The sequence below is a fragment of the Melampsora larici-populina genome (assembly GCF_000204055.1).
Source record: "Melampsora larici-populina 98AG31 unplaced genomic scaffold MELLAscaffold_21, whole genome shotgun sequence".
Classification (NCBI taxonomy): domain Eukaryota; kingdom Fungi; phylum Basidiomycota; class Pucciniomycetes; order Pucciniales; family Melampsoraceae; genus Melampsora; species Melampsora laricis-populina.
This window is the reverse complement of record NW_006768785.1, coordinates 436,256-454,470: the sequence shown is the minus strand read 5'-3', so window position 1 is coordinate 454,470 and position 18,215 is coordinate 436,256. Positions and strand designations below refer to the sequence as shown.

The 18,215-nt window shown below is 40.9% G+C and overlaps 6 protein-coding genes across 6 annotated transcripts; 2 read left to right on the top strand and 4 right to left on the bottom strand.

Annotated features, from left to right (window-relative positions):
• Positions 1 to 2,445: 2,445 nt before the first annotated feature.
• Positions 2,446 to 3,910, bottom strand: MELLADRAFT_107041 (uncharacterized protein; the record flags this gene model as incomplete). Its single annotated transcript, XM_007410574.1, has 8 exons — positions 2,446 to 2,550; positions 2,608 to 2,701; positions 2,774 to 2,851; positions 2,923 to 3,030; positions 3,096 to 3,319; positions 3,395 to 3,514; positions 3,672 to 3,724; positions 3,787 to 3,910. 8 exons carry the CDS (start codon positions 3,908 to 3,910, stop codon positions 2,446 to 2,448), a joined length of 906 nt encoding a protein of 301 aa, XP_007410636.1.
• Positions 3,911 to 5,117: 1,207 nt separating this feature from the next.
• MELLADRAFT_36373 (uncharacterized protein) lies at positions 5,118 to 6,758 on the bottom strand (the record flags this gene model as incomplete). The annotated part of the gene is made up of 8 exons (XM_007410573.1): positions 5,118 to 5,267; positions 5,394 to 5,472; positions 5,540 to 5,626; positions 5,690 to 5,708; positions 5,797 to 5,944; positions 6,074 to 6,264; positions 6,350 to 6,481; positions 6,653 to 6,758. Coding segments are annotated over 8 exons (912 nt in total), but the record flags the coding sequence as incomplete, so codon positions are not given.
• A 393-nt stretch (positions 6,759 to 7,151) lies between these two features.
• On the top strand, positions 7,152 to 8,447 carry MELLADRAFT_87486 (uncharacterized protein; the record flags this gene model as incomplete). Its single annotated transcript, XM_007410688.1, has 6 exons — positions 7,152 to 7,177; positions 7,308 to 7,329; positions 7,455 to 8,039; positions 8,112 to 8,191; positions 8,269 to 8,302; positions 8,367 to 8,447. 6 exons carry the CDS (start codon positions 7,152 to 7,154, stop codon positions 8,445 to 8,447), a joined length of 828 nt encoding a protein of 275 aa, XP_007410750.1.
• A 47-nt stretch (positions 8,448 to 8,494) lies between these two features.
• Positions 8,495 to 10,853, bottom strand: MELLADRAFT_77928 (uncharacterized protein; the record flags this gene model as incomplete). Its single annotated transcript, XM_007410572.1, has 9 exons — positions 8,495 to 8,891; positions 8,980 to 9,119; positions 9,206 to 9,525; positions 9,627 to 9,742; positions 9,827 to 10,141; positions 10,224 to 10,388; positions 10,480 to 10,550; positions 10,630 to 10,744; positions 10,808 to 10,853. 9 exons carry the CDS (start codon positions 10,829 to 10,831, stop codon positions 8,802 to 8,804), a joined length of 1,356 nt encoding a protein of 451 aa, XP_007410634.1.
• Positions 10,854 to 11,715: 862 nt separating this feature from the next.
• On the top strand, positions 11,716 to 12,338 carry MELLADRAFT_107037 (uncharacterized protein; the record flags this gene model as incomplete). The annotated part of the gene is made up of 4 exons (XM_007410689.1): positions 11,716 to 11,780; positions 11,817 to 11,835; positions 11,994 to 12,116; positions 12,204 to 12,338. The coding sequence occupies 4 exons, from the start codon at positions 11,716 to 11,718 to the stop codon at positions 12,336 to 12,338; spliced, it is 342 nt and encodes a 113-aa protein (XP_007410751.1).
• Positions 12,339 to 13,807: 1,469 nt separating this feature from the next.
• MELLADRAFT_72001 (uncharacterized protein) lies at positions 13,808 to 15,844 on the bottom strand (the record flags this gene model as incomplete). Its single annotated transcript, XM_007410571.1, has 11 exons — positions 13,808 to 14,214; positions 14,278 to 14,356; positions 14,449 to 14,559; positions 14,665 to 14,852; positions 14,953 to 15,013; positions 15,109 to 15,136; positions 15,207 to 15,237; positions 15,317 to 15,342; positions 15,444 to 15,452; positions 15,553 to 15,622; positions 15,735 to 15,844. The coding sequence occupies 10 exons, from the start codon at positions 15,558 to 15,560 to the stop codon at positions 14,186 to 14,188; spliced, it is 570 nt and encodes a 189-aa protein (XP_007410633.1).
• Positions 15,845 to 18,215: the final 2,371 nt, after the last annotated feature.

The following is an 18,215-nucleotide window of genomic DNA, read 5'->3' as shown; positions in this document are numbered from 1 at the left end:
CAATAGATTGATCTGTGAAAGAGATGAAGGGTGACTCTTGCGATCGATTGTTCAGAGTACGACTTGACAAATAGAATTTGGAAGAAAGATGAAGGGTGACTTTTGGGATTGATGTTTAGAATGGGACTCAACCAATACAATGGCTTGTAAGAAAGATAAACGGCTCTTGGGATCAATCGTTCCAAATTCGACTTGGCTGACAGATTGGTTCACAGGAAAGGTAAGGTTATCTCTTGAGATTGATAGTTCAAGATTGAACTTGATGGATTGATTGTGAAAGAAATTTGACTGATTGAATAGGAATTGAAGGGTCCGAGTTGAAAGTTAGGTGATGTGACAACCAATATGCCACACAGAATGACAATGTTGTTGATGATGATGTTGATGATAGGAGTAAGTGAAAGAAGACAAATTGAAGGGTTGAATCTCAACGGCAATGAAGAGACTGTATGTTCTACTCAAGGTTTGACCACGGTAACATAAGTCGATATATGTCGTTCAAACAATATGACCCTCTATGTATGCAGAACTTGAAAAGAACGGAATCAGGTTAATGTACGATTCTCTAGTCCTGTTTCCAAATCATGAACAAGAAACTATCAATGAAATGAACCTCAATGAACTTCAATGAACGAAAATGTAAAATATCCAGGGGCCAAGGATGAGATGCCTTGCCACAAACTAAAAATCACCAGTGAGAGTGTAGTTAGGATCAAATGTTTGACTTCAAACTTGTTCAAAGCATGAGTAAAGAGATCAATTGACTGACCTTCAAGGTGATGGTGAGTTCCTTGGTTGGTCTTCAAGCTGATTCTTAGTCCGGAGACCAAAACTGATTGAAGTGGTGTAATGATGAGACAAGAGGACCCCGGTATGCTCTTATAAGGGGTACAGATCCAAAAATGTGACTTTTGAGCTCGCTCGGAAACTTGTCCCTGGCTTTACCCATAGCTTTAAGACAGGTTTAGTCTTTTTGATCAGCTGTATTGGACTTAGCGACTCTGAAATTCAGGCAGAAACCGGTAAAATCCAAGAGAGCGCTGTTTAATCCCATATGTCGTATCTCCGCGCGAGCTCAAAAGTCACAATTCTAGATCTGTACCCTTCATAGGAGCATACCGGGGTCCTGAGACAAGTAAGTGATTTCTATGGGTCAATGAAGCAAGAGGCAGTGGGTCAACCTCTGAAGAAACACGGCCTTAACAAACTTAACTAAGTCCCTTTAGTTGAGTTTGTGGCCTTAAGTTTCATTGGATCCATCATCCCTGGTATGTTCTCGAACAATCTAAAAGATGTCAAGTTACTCCAATTACTTGTTCAGCATATGATTCAATCCAACAACACGGTCTTACCATTTGATCCCAAAAATTTGGTGTGATCCCAAATTGGAAACCTTATCGAGTACTTCGTAAAGCTGAAGATGCTACCAATTGTAATTATCAATTGATCATTTGTACTTTTAAATGTCTTCCTGACCTTTTAGTAAGTTCAGATATCTTGACGTTTATCATCATCACCAATGGCCGTCATCTGATTCAATCTCTTTGATCCCAACAGCCCACTAGGACCGTCTTGGCACCTTTTTTGGTACCATTCTGTGGTACCTCTCCGAGTGATAAACCCAAAGGAAAATCTCCAACTGTGGTCTCGATTCAGTCAGTGTTCTCCTAAGCTTTCCATCTGCTAAAAAAACAATATAATTAAATTCTGACCTTTTACTTCTCTATTATTTATAGAAATGGAATCGGATCTCATTAGGATTTGGAGGAGCCTGATTGATTCTGAACAATATTGATTTTAATCCGTTGACTGACATTGATTCAAATGAGATTGCCAAGCTTAATAGGATGAAGTTTTATTTGATAATACATACAAACAAAGATTGAAATAGAATGTTGGATCTTGAACGAGATCGATATCGGTCTGAATTGGTTTCTGAGTCAAAAATTAGAACTTGAACAACATTGATAGTTGATATTTTAACTGACGGCCTCTCGGATCAAGCGTTGGAAAGTAGGAGGGGTCAAGATTGGTGGTGGTATTTCGTGTGGAGTCATTGGTGGAGTTCTTGAAGAGGGGGTCTCGTCGGTCATTTTGTGATGGTGGATGTGGGAGTTAGAGTGGGGATGTGGAATTTGATTGAAGTCCAGAAAGCCAGAACGTATTCTGCCTTCCTGGCTTTGTAGAAAATCTGTTCTGGAACCTTCGTGGAAAAGTTCCAGAAGAACTTTGTGTAGTATAATTGAGACTGTGTTCTGTCATTTTGATATTTTTCAGAGCATATCTTCACAAACTTGTGGGTAATGGAATCTGTTGCAAGATGAAGAATGTGAGACATCCAGAAACAACAGAAAGTGTGCCAAGGACTAATTACAAAAGATTGCTAAAAATGAATTATGATTTATTTTGCGCTCTTGGGAAATCTCAGAAATGGAAATTGCTGAATTAGACCTGTTCTTGAGTGGATTGAATTTTTTTAGAATTGGTGGAAGTTGTTACAGAAGCTGAATCTTGATTCTCGAGAACAAATTTATATAAAAGGCCTCCTAACTGTAATTAAAGTTTCAGTTCACAATTGAAAAACTGGATGGTCAAATTGGGTCTCACCATAGTTGCTGGAATATTTGTCAGTGTGGCCAAGGCTATGAAAGATGAATTCCCAAACACCTTTCCACCATAGATCATACTAGTGGCGATTTGTCTGTCGCGTTCAGAGGTTAGGAGAGGGTATCATCAATTGGATTGCTCGACATTCAAGAATGACCACACTTACCCTCCCAATCCTCTCGCTGTGTTGAGGACGATGGTGTTGGGTGCGAAGCCAATGATAGCGATGAAGTAAGCCATGGAACTGTATATATACGATCTCAAATCAGTTGTTTTTGTCTCAAGAATTTTCAAAGAAAGCCTTTTGCCACAAACATCAAAAACGGAATGCTGGAGCGACTCAAGAACGGATTATGTGCATCGAGAGCTCCAAAGATGATCAAGCCCAGTATGATCCCGACTAGCAATTCACCAAAGAATACCCTACATATTTCGAAGAGATAATCTCAGGAATACTGGCCGATCCACGAGCTAAAGAACATACTCACTGTCCAAGGTTTTGTGAAGCGCCGGGTAAGATCGCTCCCACTCCTGCCGGACCTAAAGGCGAAATGATCAGGCTTTTCTTACCGGCCAGCTCCATTCCAAGCTCGATGGCGTGGAACGACTGTCCATAAACTCCATAAATACATAGTGTTGCGGCAATCGCACCGAGCATCTGAGACAAGATGTGAGGGATCACTTTCCACAGAGGAAATCCCTTCATGAGAACCTACACGTGTTCAAGTCTGGTCAGTTCCGAGTAATCGCAAATATAATGATGATAGAGTTTGATTTTGTGGCTCACGAAGGTGAGAGTCACTCCGGGACTCAAATGTGCGCCTGACGCATGCGTGAGAGTGATGGCAAGAACAATGCCGCAGCTACGTCGATTAAAAATTGATAGACGACGTTGGTTGGTGTCAGACTAGGAAGATCAAAATGGTTTATTTCGACATGCCTATAAGCGAGACCGATCTATAGAGAATCAAAAAAGTATCGTCAGATTGAGGCCGAAATGTAACAATGCGAAAGAAGATCCCCGATGATGAAAGGTAACCAGTTGAGCAGTGCAGATGACTCACATTCAATAAGCTTCCCAAGCCGACTTTGTTACTCGCAGAACCCAAAAGGTACGCTACGCAAAGGAGAGAAGTCAGTTACGTTGATGTAGTCGTGGTTTGCTATTTGAAGGCTTACCAGCTGTTGCGGCTTCGCCAGGAAGGACATAGAGAAAAACGCCAATGAATTCGGCGATACAATTAATGATTATTGTTGGAAGTCGAAAACTTCGTCTGCGAAGGGTACGCTGGCTGCCATCCATGATAGATAATTTGAAAGGCTGTAGAGGATCAAGAAGTGCGAGAGGAAGACTTTGTGCAGTGCGAAAATGAGATTCCTGTCGCGATTCACAAGTCCATCTGTTTATACTTATATCCTCTCTGGGCCACTTCTATGAAGCGATCGTGGGACAGGAGCTGGTTCGCGAGACGCCCTTGATAACACTCCTTGGACCACCCCCAACCATGTTCCTTTTCGTTCCACTTGAATTGAAATAAGCTTTTCCTTTCTTCCAACAAGATTGAATGCGGCAACGGACCTGGATTCTGTAACTCCCGACCGAAGCCATTCACACGCTACATCGTCGCCATCCAATCGGCGACACCTGCCGGCGAGCACCAAACGTAATAAGTCCCTCGACGAGCTGTACTGGCCAGTCCATAGTACATACAGCTCATCGAGCGACTGAGCACAGGGGAGCACCGGTCCTATAAATCTGGAGGATTGGGGGAACAAAAGGGATGCAAATGGCGTCCAAAGTTGAAAGAGTGCTAGACCTCCCTTCACCCTGCCACAGCACGCTATATATGCACATTCAATAGGCTTCTTTAGAGCGAAAGATCTATAGACCACTTTGTATGTGGTGATTTCGGACCGAGAAGCCTCCACATATTCTTTGGCCTTCTTTGACACAGGGAATCATTGCCTGTCAGTTTTGTAGATTTAAACAACTGCACAGGTCATGCTTTTTACATGATTCCAAACTACTCATGATGTCAAATTAATAACAAAAAAGGAAACCATACAATATGTAATAAATTCAAATATGTAACGCTATTCCACTTGATTAATACACGTACCAACCTACGACTCTCAGGCCCTTCAATGATCTCTTTCTATCATCCCAAATCCCTTTCAGTTCTGATAAACTTGCTATGCACTGACCAAAGCCTTAAAGTCAGAACTAAGGCCACTGTGAAGAAGTTCCTAAGTGTGATTCAGCACGTATGTACAGAGGTGAGAAGGTGAACAAAGTCGAGTGAAACAGGGGCCAGGTTTATTTAGCCTCGAGAGCGCAGTCATTATCTTGAATCACATTGTTCAAAGGTGAATGGTGTGAAAAGACTGGTTTTTTGTCAGTTAAAACTACACAGTAGACAAGCCCTCGAGACGTGGAGGACATGTGCAATAGGCACTGGTGTGCATACAAGTACTACAAGCAACATTTAAAGGTATCATTATAAATAGACTTATACCGCCAAGTTGGCCACTCTGACATTCCCAGCTTTCTCATCACCTGCATATGCCAAGAAATATTTAGAAGGATGCCACGCAATGGTATTGACGGGAAAAGTTAGGTTATCAATTCTTCGAACTTGTGCCCCAGATGCTACCGATGACTATGAAGACAAAATCCACAAAAACATGGTGATGAGTCAAGTAGGTAGATTTATACAGAAGGTGGGTAGCAGGTTTGCAAGATTTGAAGATTGATCCATGAGAAAGTCTGAGAGATTAGAACTGACAATATCAATAAAGGTATCTTTTCCAGCAAAAGCGATGAAGTCGCCATCGTAAGAAAAGCTGATGGTACGAACGTCCGAACTAAACAGATAGACAATCATAGAATAAGCTGTGCAGTAATGAAGTTTTTGAAGCACGCTGCACTCACTCAAGATGAGCAAATGTATTAACACAATAAAACTCTTCCACGTCTATTAGACTGACGATAGAATCTGCTCCGCCGACGGCAATGTACCTAATAAGAGCACGGAAATTGAGTCACGTGCTGATGTGGATCAGGCGGAAGGTGAGAGCTGACCTGCCACGCGGATCAGTATCTTCAAATTCAAATTTAGACCAGAAAGAAGAGTCAGATATCTGATAAGCCAGTAAGAAGCTATGAAATGCTTGCAGAAATGAACATACCAATACAATTCAATACGGCGGCATGTGGCGTACACCGATGATATTCCTTCAAGCTTACTGAATCCCCTTGAAATTCAAAGCCGTAGGTCACCACCTCACCTGCCCCCGTTGGCAAAAATAGATATTCCCCAGAGTACGCAAAGGCTAGCTCGTTAATTTGATTCTTCTGGCCCTATGGCAAGATTGAGAGGCGGAGGGTGTTTAGACCATCAGTCACCCTACATCCATTCTCCAAGTTCCTTCCAGATGGCTACATAAAAAGACAAAGAAGTCTAACCTCATTTGCCATTGGACTTTTTGAATACTCAAAATGTTCACCCAACTTTTTTCCACTGGCAGCTTCATAAAACTGAAGTCGATCATTTGAATCGCCAATCGCCACCACCGACGCGTCAGGTGACCAACAAAGATTTAAAAATGAAGTTTTTGGAGAGTCATTTTCGATCGTCCGAGTGGGTTTGGAACCCTCTGTGAGATATGTGAAATAAGATGTCGAGGTTCATGATTCGAAAGGATAGCTTTTGATTGAAGAGTATCGAAGAGATCGACAAACGTCGGATATCCCAAAACCTCAGTGTACCATCTTCCCCTGCACTCGCTAGTCGTTCAGGATGAGTAGGGTCCCATCGTAGCTCTGAGAAGACGCGTGAATAGGAGTCCAATATGATAGAATTGGTGATACGATCTTCCTAGACGAATGACTCGAGAGTAAACAAATTCCACGAACGGTTGATCCGAAGTGTATGACCTTTGAGTTCAGCCGACGCTTTACCATCTGGTAGTCCAATAATATCAGAGTAGAAGGCAGGCGGGTGAGCTTCGTTGTTGAATTTGAACTAGTTTAAAAAACACCCACAATCGGTTCGTTCAGGATTCCAGATCCTAATGCCTTCGTCCTTTGATCCACTGGCCAGCTTCTTTCCATCAACTGACCAACCCAGGGTAAAGACGCTGATGAAATGACAAGATTAGATGTGAGTGTGATTGATGCTAAGTGAGTAGGCTAATCTGATTGACTTACGGACCGGCGTGACCAGTGAGAAGTCTTGTAGTAGGTGGTTTGGTAGCCATCTCGGTTGATATCCAGGTTGATTGTGATAAATAGTTGAAGTTGATCTTGATGTAAGTTGGTTCGGTTGGTTTGGTGAAGAAATTTAAAAATCCACCAAATTTGGAAATTTAAATTCAAAACACACTCTAGTGACTACTCATAGTCTCGGTGACCATCTCATCAGCTTTTTCAAAATCAAATCACTCATCCATCACATTCTCAATCTCATCATCATCAAGCTTCGTCTGGGTAATTCGTTCGATCCCATTGCTTTAAGATGATTCATCAATCTCTAGCCTCACTCATGGGTTGGCTTAGCTTTGCTTGTTGGTCAGTCGATAGTATTCCCTTGGTCAGCTGATAATTTCTTTTTTTTTAATATTCCTCCATGACTCACCTTTAACGGTTTTGGTCTGGGACGCGAACATGGGGGTCATCTAATCGAATTGAATACTCAAAGGCTATTTGTTTACTCGCCACAAGTATGCAGTCTCAGATTGATACCTTGCAAAAAAATCATCTCGAAATCGTTCCCTTTTGAAAATCATTTTCAATATTCAAGTTTAAAAAATTCTAACATTTATTTCGTTGATTTTGACCTCACTAGATTTATGAAAACTACGTTAATCAAAGTGGAGATGGGATTTCAGTTTATTTTATTTTGATTTGGATGGCTGGTGATCTTGCAAACCTTTTCGGTTCATGGCGTCAAAACTTATTACCTACTATGATCGGTTTGGCGGTTTATTACACCATTTGTGATGTAGTAATCCTCTGTCAAATCTTTTACTATCGACGCCTCGCTATCATAAAAGCCAATAAATCACTCAATCCAGCAATCAATCCCACTGAAACAGAACCTTTGCTCAATACCGAACAGTCAACGCCTGTCGAAGCTTCAACACCTATTAAAGCCGAGAAAACATGGATGGCAAATGTAGTTTCTTACATCGCTGCTTATAGCGCGATCGGTGTTATTGGTTTGATCGGTTGGTTGATATCAGAAGGTCATGTTGGCCGACCCGGGCCCACTGATCCCTCGATCCCCGTTGAAGGTCCTCTTGAACTTTGGGATACAACAGCTCAAATCGTAGGTTGGTTTAGTGCAGCAGCTTATCTTGGAAGTAGAATTCCTCAAATATTTAAAAACCGTCAAACAAAGTGTAAGGGATTAAGTCTGCTATTTTTCTTGGTGAGCCCTTTTTGATTGATTGTTACGAGCAAAACATTTTAAGCCGCTGACCCCTTTTCCTCCTCTGAACAGGTCGGCATCACCGGTAACACAACCTATGTTGCGTCCATTCTCCTGCTCAGTCTGAACCCGTCTCACTTATGGATCAACTTGTAAGTCTTTTTCTTTGACTCTTCCATTGACTCTGCTTTTGTCTTCATATCACTAATATTGTTTAAAATATTCTCAGGAGCTGGCTCGTTGGTAGTGCTGGAACTATTCTAGTACGTCTCCTACCCATACATTACACCAATAGCCTTTTGCTAATTAATTCCTCCTCTTCATTAGCTGGACCTGATCGTCCTTTATCAATTTTGGCTCTATCGAAAGGACAGACTTGTCGTCCCAAATCCTGTTGTATTGGCTTGATTCAACTACGACTCTGGCTTGTTCTTACCTTCCGTATTGTTATCTCTGATTTATTCAGCATTTGCACTGTGTATTTTGGACCCATCACAATATCTCAAATTTTATTATAACTGACAAGAATATTAGCATCAAAGTTTTGTCGTTTTGCTATAAACTCAACATGAGCTTCATTATCCTGTTAACTGTCTCCTTACTTTACTGCTGTGGCCAGTAGATAGATTGTAAATGACAGAAAGTCTCAAGTAGCACAAAATTGGAACTCCAGCCTACTGATGCGACTTGTTCATCCACGATACCATCAAGTAACTTTCATTACACTATTTCATATTTACGGCAAAGCCTTTCAACGTCTTTTCACTTCTTTTTCTTGGGAGCTTCTTTAACAAAGGGTAAAAAGGTGCGATTCCGCATATATGGCTGTAAGACTTCGGGTATATTCATTCCCTAGTACCAATACAAACAAATATCAATAAGCCAATCCAAGCTGAGAGTATCTTGAGATAGGAAAAGAGTGCAGAATCAACATGCTTACTTCAGGTGTTTGATAGTTTTCTACCAAACAGCACAATGCACGTTCTGTCGCACAAAGTGTTCCATTGAGCATGTGTACGTAGACTTTTTGTGTATCACCTTGTTTCTTGATCCCACATCTTACTTCCAAGCTTCGAGATTCTGAAAGCATGAAAAAATGAAAAAGTTTTCTTAAAAAAAATAGTTCCCAAACAATCAATATTGACCTCTGAAAGAAACAAACTTACGATAATCGGTACAATTGCTAACTGAGACTAGCTCTTTGTATTCACCCATGGAAGGAAACCAAGCTTCAAGGTCGATCTTCTTAGCAGCAGCATTGTTTAATGCTCCACTTACAATACCTACCACTCTATAACTTAAACCAAGAGATTGATAAAAAGCTTCTGAACTGGCTACCATTTCTTCAAACATCTCCCATGAACTGGATGGATCTGTCACACAAAATTGTTCAATCTTTTCAAATTGATGTACACGAAAGATTCCCCAGGTATCTCGACCATGCGAACCAGCCTCTTTCCGGAAACAGGTAGAATAGCCCGCATATCTGCAAACACCAAAAAATCAAAGATCCGTTCATCTCATCTTCATTTATTTAGTCTTGAGCAGAAAAGATAGACACAAAGTGCATAAATCTGAGGTACTGACCTCAATGGTAGCTGTTCTTTAGGATTTTCAAACCATTCATCGGCATGTAACGCTGACAAGGGTTGTTCAGAGGTTGCGATCAAGTATTTATCGTCCTCTCCACCATCTCCTGTCAGCTTTATAGGTGAACGGGTACAAAAAATCAAGATCAACAATCAATTGGAATGAAAATTCGTCCCTTCCGAATGTAAGTTACTTACCCCATAAAGTGCTTCATCAAATTCTTCTAGCTGAGCAGTCTTAGCCATCATTGATTTACGCATCATGAATGGTGTCATCATCTTTTTATATTTTCGTTGTCTCAAAAAATCAAGTCCATAGTTAATCATCGCTTGATTCAAATCAACACCATCTTCCACAAGAAAGAATCCACGATGACCAGCAACCTTGATTCCACGTTCTTGGTCAATCATATTCAATCGGTTCATCACTACATCATGAGAAAGCAAAGCTGGATCTTTGGTAGGTGGTGAGTTAGGAGTAGGTGTCCAAGTTCTAATAATCGTGTTATCATCCTAACAAACATCTCTCCAAATTAATCGTCAATCTCAGACGCGGAAAACTTTTGAAAATGAAGTGAAAATACACTCGATTTACCTCTGACATGCTCACTGGTACACTCTCATGAACAATATTTCCAATATTTCCAGCACGAGCTTTCAATGTGACTTCAGCATCTGATTCTTCTTTTTCAAGACGTTTGATTTCATTATCTAATTTTTCTTTGGCTTCCCATAGTTCTGGACCCGGTTCGGTTTTGGCCTGCAAGGTGTGGCAATCGATACCAAGAAAAGAAGTTGAAATGATGAAATACAGAATATTGATTGAATTGCTCCTGGCTCAAGCCACTGACCTTCTTTGCTTCACCAATTTTCTTCTTGATCGAATTGGCTTCTGTCCTTATTTCGCGCAACTGGAATCCGACTATGGAAGTCAATTACCATACAAAAGAATCAACACCTTTGATCTCAATTTTGGATTAAAAATTTGTGGAATATTTGACCTTTGGTCCAATTCTTGTAAAGGTTTAAAACTTCATCTACTAATTCAGCTGCCTTCTCACCACCACGTTTACGTTGTGAAGCTTTGACCGATTCCGGATTTCCTCCTTTACCAGTCTGAGTATCAAGTTTCAGTAAGCTTAAGAGTTTTGATCAAGAGAAAGAAGAGAGACTGATGACCTGCAATAGTTGAAGTTCAATCATTCTGAATTGGTTCCGATCGATTGGGTGACTTTTTTGTTGAAATCACTTGTCGAGAAATCTAAAACCGCAATATCCTGAAGTCCGAGCCCGACACGTGCCCCGAGCTGTTTCAATGTGCAGACCGCAGGCTCATTCGGTTCGGCTGATTCAGAACATTCCCTTCCCATCCGCGTGCTCTTGGTCAAGCCTCAAGGAATGTGAATCTTGCCATTCATCAAAAACCACACGAATCAGGATGACGAATTCAAGATTAGCCCTACAACGTTACGCCGCACTTGAATCACCCTCCCAAGAACTCGATTCCTCAGTATGTTTAATAGAAACTGAAAACACGTTCGCCATATCTGCTGATGCTTTTTGATCTTCATCAAAATTCATCGTCAAACTACTCATTTCGCCTCTCTTTTGCATTTTGTTTAGGCTTACTATCTTTGATCTCTTTCCAAAGGCTTGTTTTACTTTTTCTGAATACAAGCATTCACATCATTCACTAAATCCTGTCTTTCTTATATTTCATATGCATAGGCCAAATATCATTTTCTTGTCCTTCGTACATTTTTTTTGATTATTAATGCACTTATGAAATACAGCGACAATGACATTGATCCTAACTGCCTCTCGTCTTGAATTTCAGCTCGACTGAATATCTTTCAAAAGCTCCCTCTGGATGATCAACCCAAAAACGCTTCCAAATCTCTCACTTCACTCAGAAGTCTCTTTCAAGCGGTAGGACCGGTAGGAGTGCTACATCTTCTTGAAACTGTAAGATATGCCACCTTGATTATCTTGAGTCGACTGGTAAAGTAGGACATGATCTGAAATACTACTTGAACGCTTAGCTAAGAATAGCAAGTCAGGATGTCAAAGCATCAATAGAGGAAGAAATGTACAAGAGCGAAGGTCGCACTTGGCCTATACAACTTGGGTTTCACGCTCATGAATCTATGGTGTAAGTTAAGCTTTATTGATACTTATTTTCGACCAGACAGGAGTCAGGACTACTAGTAAGTGAAGATCAAAAGATGACAATGAGTTAAAAATCAGACATATCCATCTTCATGTCATATCTGAAGATCTAGTAAGTCATGAATCACACATTCACTTCCCCAATCTTGACCTGATCAACCCTTAAAATAATGGCTGCTTCGTACATTTGACATAGGTCTCTGATTGTTTGAGGAACAAGCGACATTTCAACACTTTCCGTTCCGACCTTGGCTTTTTCCTACACCTCGAAGATCTCATCGAGAAGGTCAAATCAGGAGTCTCTCCTACTGAGTTACTAGTTAGGCAATTCAATAATTAAAATTTCATCTTAAATCAAATCTGCACGCATATTGATCAAGTGACTTTATTCTCATGTTCCCAACAGAAACCAGAAGTGGAATATGAATCAATGCTAAAGACTGAGCTGGAATGCCCCAAGACCAAGACTCGATTCCGTACCATGCCCAATCTCAAGGCCCACTTACTTAAACAATGGCAAGATACAGGCAACACGCTCTGACTAGAGTATAACTTTTACATAATCTTTCTAGCCTTGCTCTTGGAGGCGTGTAGGACTCTAGTAATCCTCTGCCTGAGTCGATCAAGCTCTGTACTGCTCTACAAGGCCGATTATCTGCTGGAATGATGCGTAATCCACGAAAAAACTCGTGTAAATATGGTTTCAGAAGCTTACCAATAGATTTCCCTCAAAGTGTCCAGCGTTTGTAATTATGTATCATGTGGCAGAAGGAATATATTAGAATCGGACCCATGTCACCTTGAGGACTTTTAACTTGAACTGTTAAGTTTCCATCACTTCTGTATATTCCCAAGTCCATAAGCTCCTTGATGATCTTTCAAGTGTCTATAAATTTGTCAGAAACATGAATCCTTGGTTCATTCCTTGGTCTTTAGATGGTACCATCCATTGCAATGTTCTCCATCTATGGTCTACCACAACTTTTTAGGTGGAGCTAACATAAACCAGCTGTTTCACCATGTTTCTCAGCTCACTCTCAACCTTGATGTGCCTTGCAGAGAGCAAATTGATTTAGACAAGCTTCCTTGTGCTAAAATACAAAGCACATGATCTGAGCAATCTTGTCTACAAAATGAAATGTTGTAGTAATAAGACATGAGGGAAGAACTTCCTGCTTCCAATTGCAAAATGAATGACTTTGAAATAGAACGTCAGGCTATCTTTTTCCCTTGAAACCACCTGTATAGCGGCACTCTTTAACTACTCCCTTGATCTTAATTTGGTCCTAGATCAAAGACTCTTCTGGTTTTTGTTTTCAGCACAATTTATCACCAAGGGTCAACCATTCCAAAACCTACCACATCACGTAGATACCCACATCACTAGGATGGTTTGTTGAACTGGACTTCTGATGTGTTTAAAAGGTTCCACCTTCAAGGCCAATACTCTATCTTGACACATATATAACCATATTTTTACATTCATGTCCATCTAGTCAAATCTAAAGCCTTGACACACATTGTCCAGAGAAATGAAAGACAGTTTTGTGTGAAAAACTTGCCAACTAATTCTAAAATCCTTGCTCCTTCATCACACTTATCTCCAAGGTGAGCTTCAATGTGATTAACAGCTTCCAAGACTGCTCCATCTTGTTGGTGCTCACAAATTTACCCCAATTGCATCTGTTAGTCATTTTTTTGAACTCATCACTACTTATTTGGACTTTTATCTCCACCAGTTTCCTCATTCCATCATCAAGGTGCTCCACATAACCCATCTTTTCAGTTTCATGTTTCAACCCACTCCAACACTATCTGGTGTGGAGCGCTGCCAGTTTTCAAACAACCTTCTGTTAAGACTCTTGCTTCCTTACAGAATTGCGGAGTTCATCCAGATCAAGCTGAGGTCCAAAAAATCCAAATTAGACCAGAGTCTACACAACCATACATTGTGTGTCATCCTTTCAGAAGTACATACAATGACTGAACCACACACTGGGTCCAAGAACAGAATGTGCAGCAGGCTTGTGGCATGAATTTATCCAAATATCAGCCAGCTTGTCTTTTAGGCATGACTTATCCAGTACTGTCATACTTTTGAAAACCGTATCAAGGATCTCTACAGCAGAGCAAGAGTAGAGTAAATACTAGCGAGCATTATGCAGCACGAAAGATATGAAAGTGTTGAAAATTGTATGTTCATCAAAAAACTCCTCTAAGTTTGAACTCGTATGAGGATAGTAAGGTGTGCAGTTCCTTCACCATGTCCTACACTCTCGCTCAATCACTCATTTGCTCAAAACACCTCTGATGTTCACGAAGTTTTGCCAAATTACAAATAAAAAAGGAAAAAGACATGAAAATATCGTAGCGCCAACCTATTGTTATTCAAATGTACTGTGCCAGCCATCGGAAACCTTCAAAAGAGATTTTGTCAGTACTCAAATCTGATAATCGCTTATAAGCAAAGCTGAGCTTACCATCACCGTATCCTTGTCGCATGACGATAGAGCACATGAAGATCTCGATGGGGCGGATGTCTGATAGCGGTACTTTCCCCTAGAACAATAAATTTGATATCGATGATGAGTAATTTGTCCAAATTTAGATAGCGCATACAAGAATGAATCAAGCAGTAATGTGTGATGTACCTTTCCTGTAGTTTGGTACAATCCTAGTCCGTGACGAAGCTCTTCTTCACTGACGGCCCCTGGGGCGTCAATCTTGTTACCGAGAATCAAGAATGGAACCTTTGACAGTTCCTGTAAGAGGCACAATGAACCAACACGGAGCCGCATGAGTACGTTGAAAACATACGCCATAGAAACAAGGCAAAGTAAACATATCGGTTCAAGACTGTAACTGACTTCAATGCTAAGCAAAGCGTCCAATTCGCCTTTTGACTCAGGAAACCTCTCAACGTCCTGTGAATCTACCAAAAAGACAATTCCGTCAACTTCTGGGAAATATTCCTTCCAGAGTCGTCGAGCCTGAGAATGGCCTCCTAAATCATAAGTTGTAAATTTGACGTTTCCGATTGCGAGTTCCTCAGAAGCTGGATGATTGAATGTTTGTTGGTCAGCATTCCTTCCTTCCATGCTTCTTCGGTCTGCAATTAACGATACACAAAACGAGAGCCAGAGAGGGAGACCAACTCGGATGCAGAGTGGGCTGAAGGGTCGCCAGTCTATCGTTTTTCAGCATGTGAAGTAGGGTCTTTTGAACGAAATTGGCGGATGATAAAGACAGTCAGTGGAAAAGTGTGGATGCAGTAGCTATCAATGAGGGTTTGCAATGAAGAAGGTTGGTACCGTCTTTCCGGCATTGTCTAGACCGAGGCTGTAAAAGTAAGATACCTATGAGATTCGAAGCTCGATCGCACTTAGATAAGAAGTCAATGGGCACCTACAAAAGAATTTTGGCGTTCTTGTTTACCAAGCCTAATAATGTCAGCACCAGGATACCGGTCGATCAGTCATAGTTTGAGCAAGGTGACGTCAGAGGGACAAAATTACACACCGAATTGGGCTAATACATCCCAAAACCTTTGAAAACGTTGTAAAAAGAGACGAGTCAATGGGTTCCCCCCAAGTTAGCAAATGAAGTTAAAACCAATGTCATCAAGCCCAATGTCTTGTAAGCGTACCAATTCAATCTGCACAAAGTTTGAAAGATGTTTTGTATAATAAATATCAGGATCAGCCCGTTCAGTGAAGAATTATCGATCAATGATGATTGAAATTTTGAAGACTGACATGAACATGATGTGCGCGGGTCGGTATCTTCAGAGTTGACTTGAAAGCAAAATGACTTAATTCTAAAGAACTGGTAGGGAAAGAGAATCAGATTAAAAAATCAATCGATGACTCGGTGAACTCAGGGGTGAGGTTCATGAGATTGTGATAGGGGAGAACAGTTAAATCAAAAGTTGTAGTACCTGATAGCAGTTTGATAGTCAAGAGGAGTGATAAAGAGACTTGATATGATTTGTGGATTGTATAGAATGTTTGGGGTTTGAGATCGAAGCTTTAAACTTTACCTTACACCGTCATCGTCAACAAACCAAACACAGCTGGAGGCGTGGAGGGTCGGGGTCAGAAACTACCTGAGGTTAGGGCTCATCATTTCAGACATCAACATTTACACCAGTACCCGGACCGGGTCATCCGACCCGTCATGAGTTTGGGTACGGTATCTTCGAGCCGCACATGACACACCGGCCATGTGGAACTGGTGAATCGTGATTGGGGATATTGGGGTGATTGGGGCCCAGCTCATCAGTCTGATCAGAGATTGCGGCCCTTGGGAGGGCCCTGACTGTCAGCACCTGCTGACACATGCTGACTGTCAGCACAGTATAAACCCATAAGATAAATGGCTTTATACAACCTACACAACTGCCTCATTCACCTGTCGCCACCTTTTGCCATCTACGAGACAGACTCAGGACAGGGTGGTGAAATCAACTCCCCCAATTCACCATACCCCCGCCAATGTCATACGGTTCACCACACTCGCCACTGAGATGACGGTGGTTTCAGCTCAAGGTACTTCCCAAGAAATGGATCCAGCAGATTAATGTTGACAATATAAAATGAACTTTAAAGGTAAGCTGAGAAACAATCGATTCAACTCATTGATCTTTCTTTATGTGTCAAGTTAACCTCACTCAACTGACTTTGCCAGTTAGATCAACACTTTTGGACACCTCTTGACCTATAAGCACTTTGCTCAACTATTTCCAACAAAATCTTCAAATAATCAAGACAATAAAAGTGATCAATGATTATCTTATCGCGCTCCCAAGAGTGCTCCCAATTCAATTGTTCTGGGTTTGCTTATCTATGTATATAGTATCATCACTCTGTGAGCTCGAGTGTCTCAAGTAAAAGTGCAGACAAACCCATCAATCTTTTAATAAGCCACGAGAAAAGAGAAATATCCCTCTCTGGTTGGTCACAACCAAGCAAATGAGCTTGATGTTGTATCTTTATAAATGATCTGGTGAGGTACATATGGGGATGTCAGAAAACATGTGACGGGGGTGTGACGCGTAAGAAAAGAGGGTGTGAAAGTTTTAGATGATTTCACGGGGTTTAAAGGTCTGCAAAAGGTATGTGACAGAGAAACCGAAGCCTTGTGCGACCCTTCTGGCCGGCCAGCGAAATTGGCCAGCCGCTGGTCATTTCACACGATGTACAGGGGCATTTCACATGTATTTGAATATCCCTGCGTGTCACACGCCTCCATCTGCCAAACTGTCGGATACACACACTACAAGAAAGATAATATTTTCTGCACGGAAAAGAAAAGTCTAGACATAGAAAAATATTGAGATCTCAGGAGGAGAGCAAAAAATACAAAAAAATATGCACCTTGTAGCCTGCTCTCAGAGCTTTGATCCAATTATTTTTTGGTTTTTTTAGAGTCTCTTTTGATGAATGTACTAACAACAAACTTTCAATTTCCTCAAATTACAACCTGTAACAAATGCTGAGATTTGGCTCATGAAGACCAAATGGACATTTAGATTTCTAAGAAACCACATAACTTTTGCATTTGGGCATGAAAAACCTCGATTTTGAGATCATTAGAAAGCTGAACATCTGCTCCGGAGCTTTTGTTGAGAGTAGAAATGTGTAGCTAGTCTGGTAAAGGTGTTATGAAGACATATGTGTAAATTGTTTCAAACTTCTATAACTTCTTTCACTCAACAGCCAGATCTCTTAGTCCGTAACAAAGTATGTCCAGAATGCATTCAGCTTTCTAATGAGTGAATGATCAAGTCCTTTGGACCGGAATTAAAAAAGTTATGAGTTTTCTCAGAAATAAGAATGTCCATTTGATCCTCATGAGCCAAATTTCAGCCTTTGTTACAGGTTGTAATTTGATGAAAATGAAGGTTTATTGTTAGTACATTCATCAAAAGAGGCTCTAAAAATACCAAAAAATAATCGGATTAAAGCTCTGATAGCAGGCAACAAGGTGTATATTTTATTGTATTTTTTTCTCTCCTCCTGCAATCTCAATATCTTTCTATGTCAAGACCTTTCTTTTCTGTGTAGAAAATATTATCCTTCTTGTAGTGTAAACAGTTCAAGAGTGTATACATGCCTCTTTACAACCCTTCACGCCAAGAAATATAGCCACTGTTTGATACATGTATCTGTGAATGTCGAATGGGTACGCCACTGATAATATGTACCATTAAATTTGGACATTCTATTTCCGACATTCATTTCCCGTTACATTCCCAAAATACGGCGGTCCTGTGGTGTTCGTCGATGTATTTCATTTGGAGCTTGGTTGAGTTGATAAAGTTGGACTCTTGCGAGGTGAGCCATTGGTGGCGATTCATGGTCACGTGTGTGCGTGATCTGTGCACCTTTGATGTATCCTCGCGAATCTTTCACTTTCA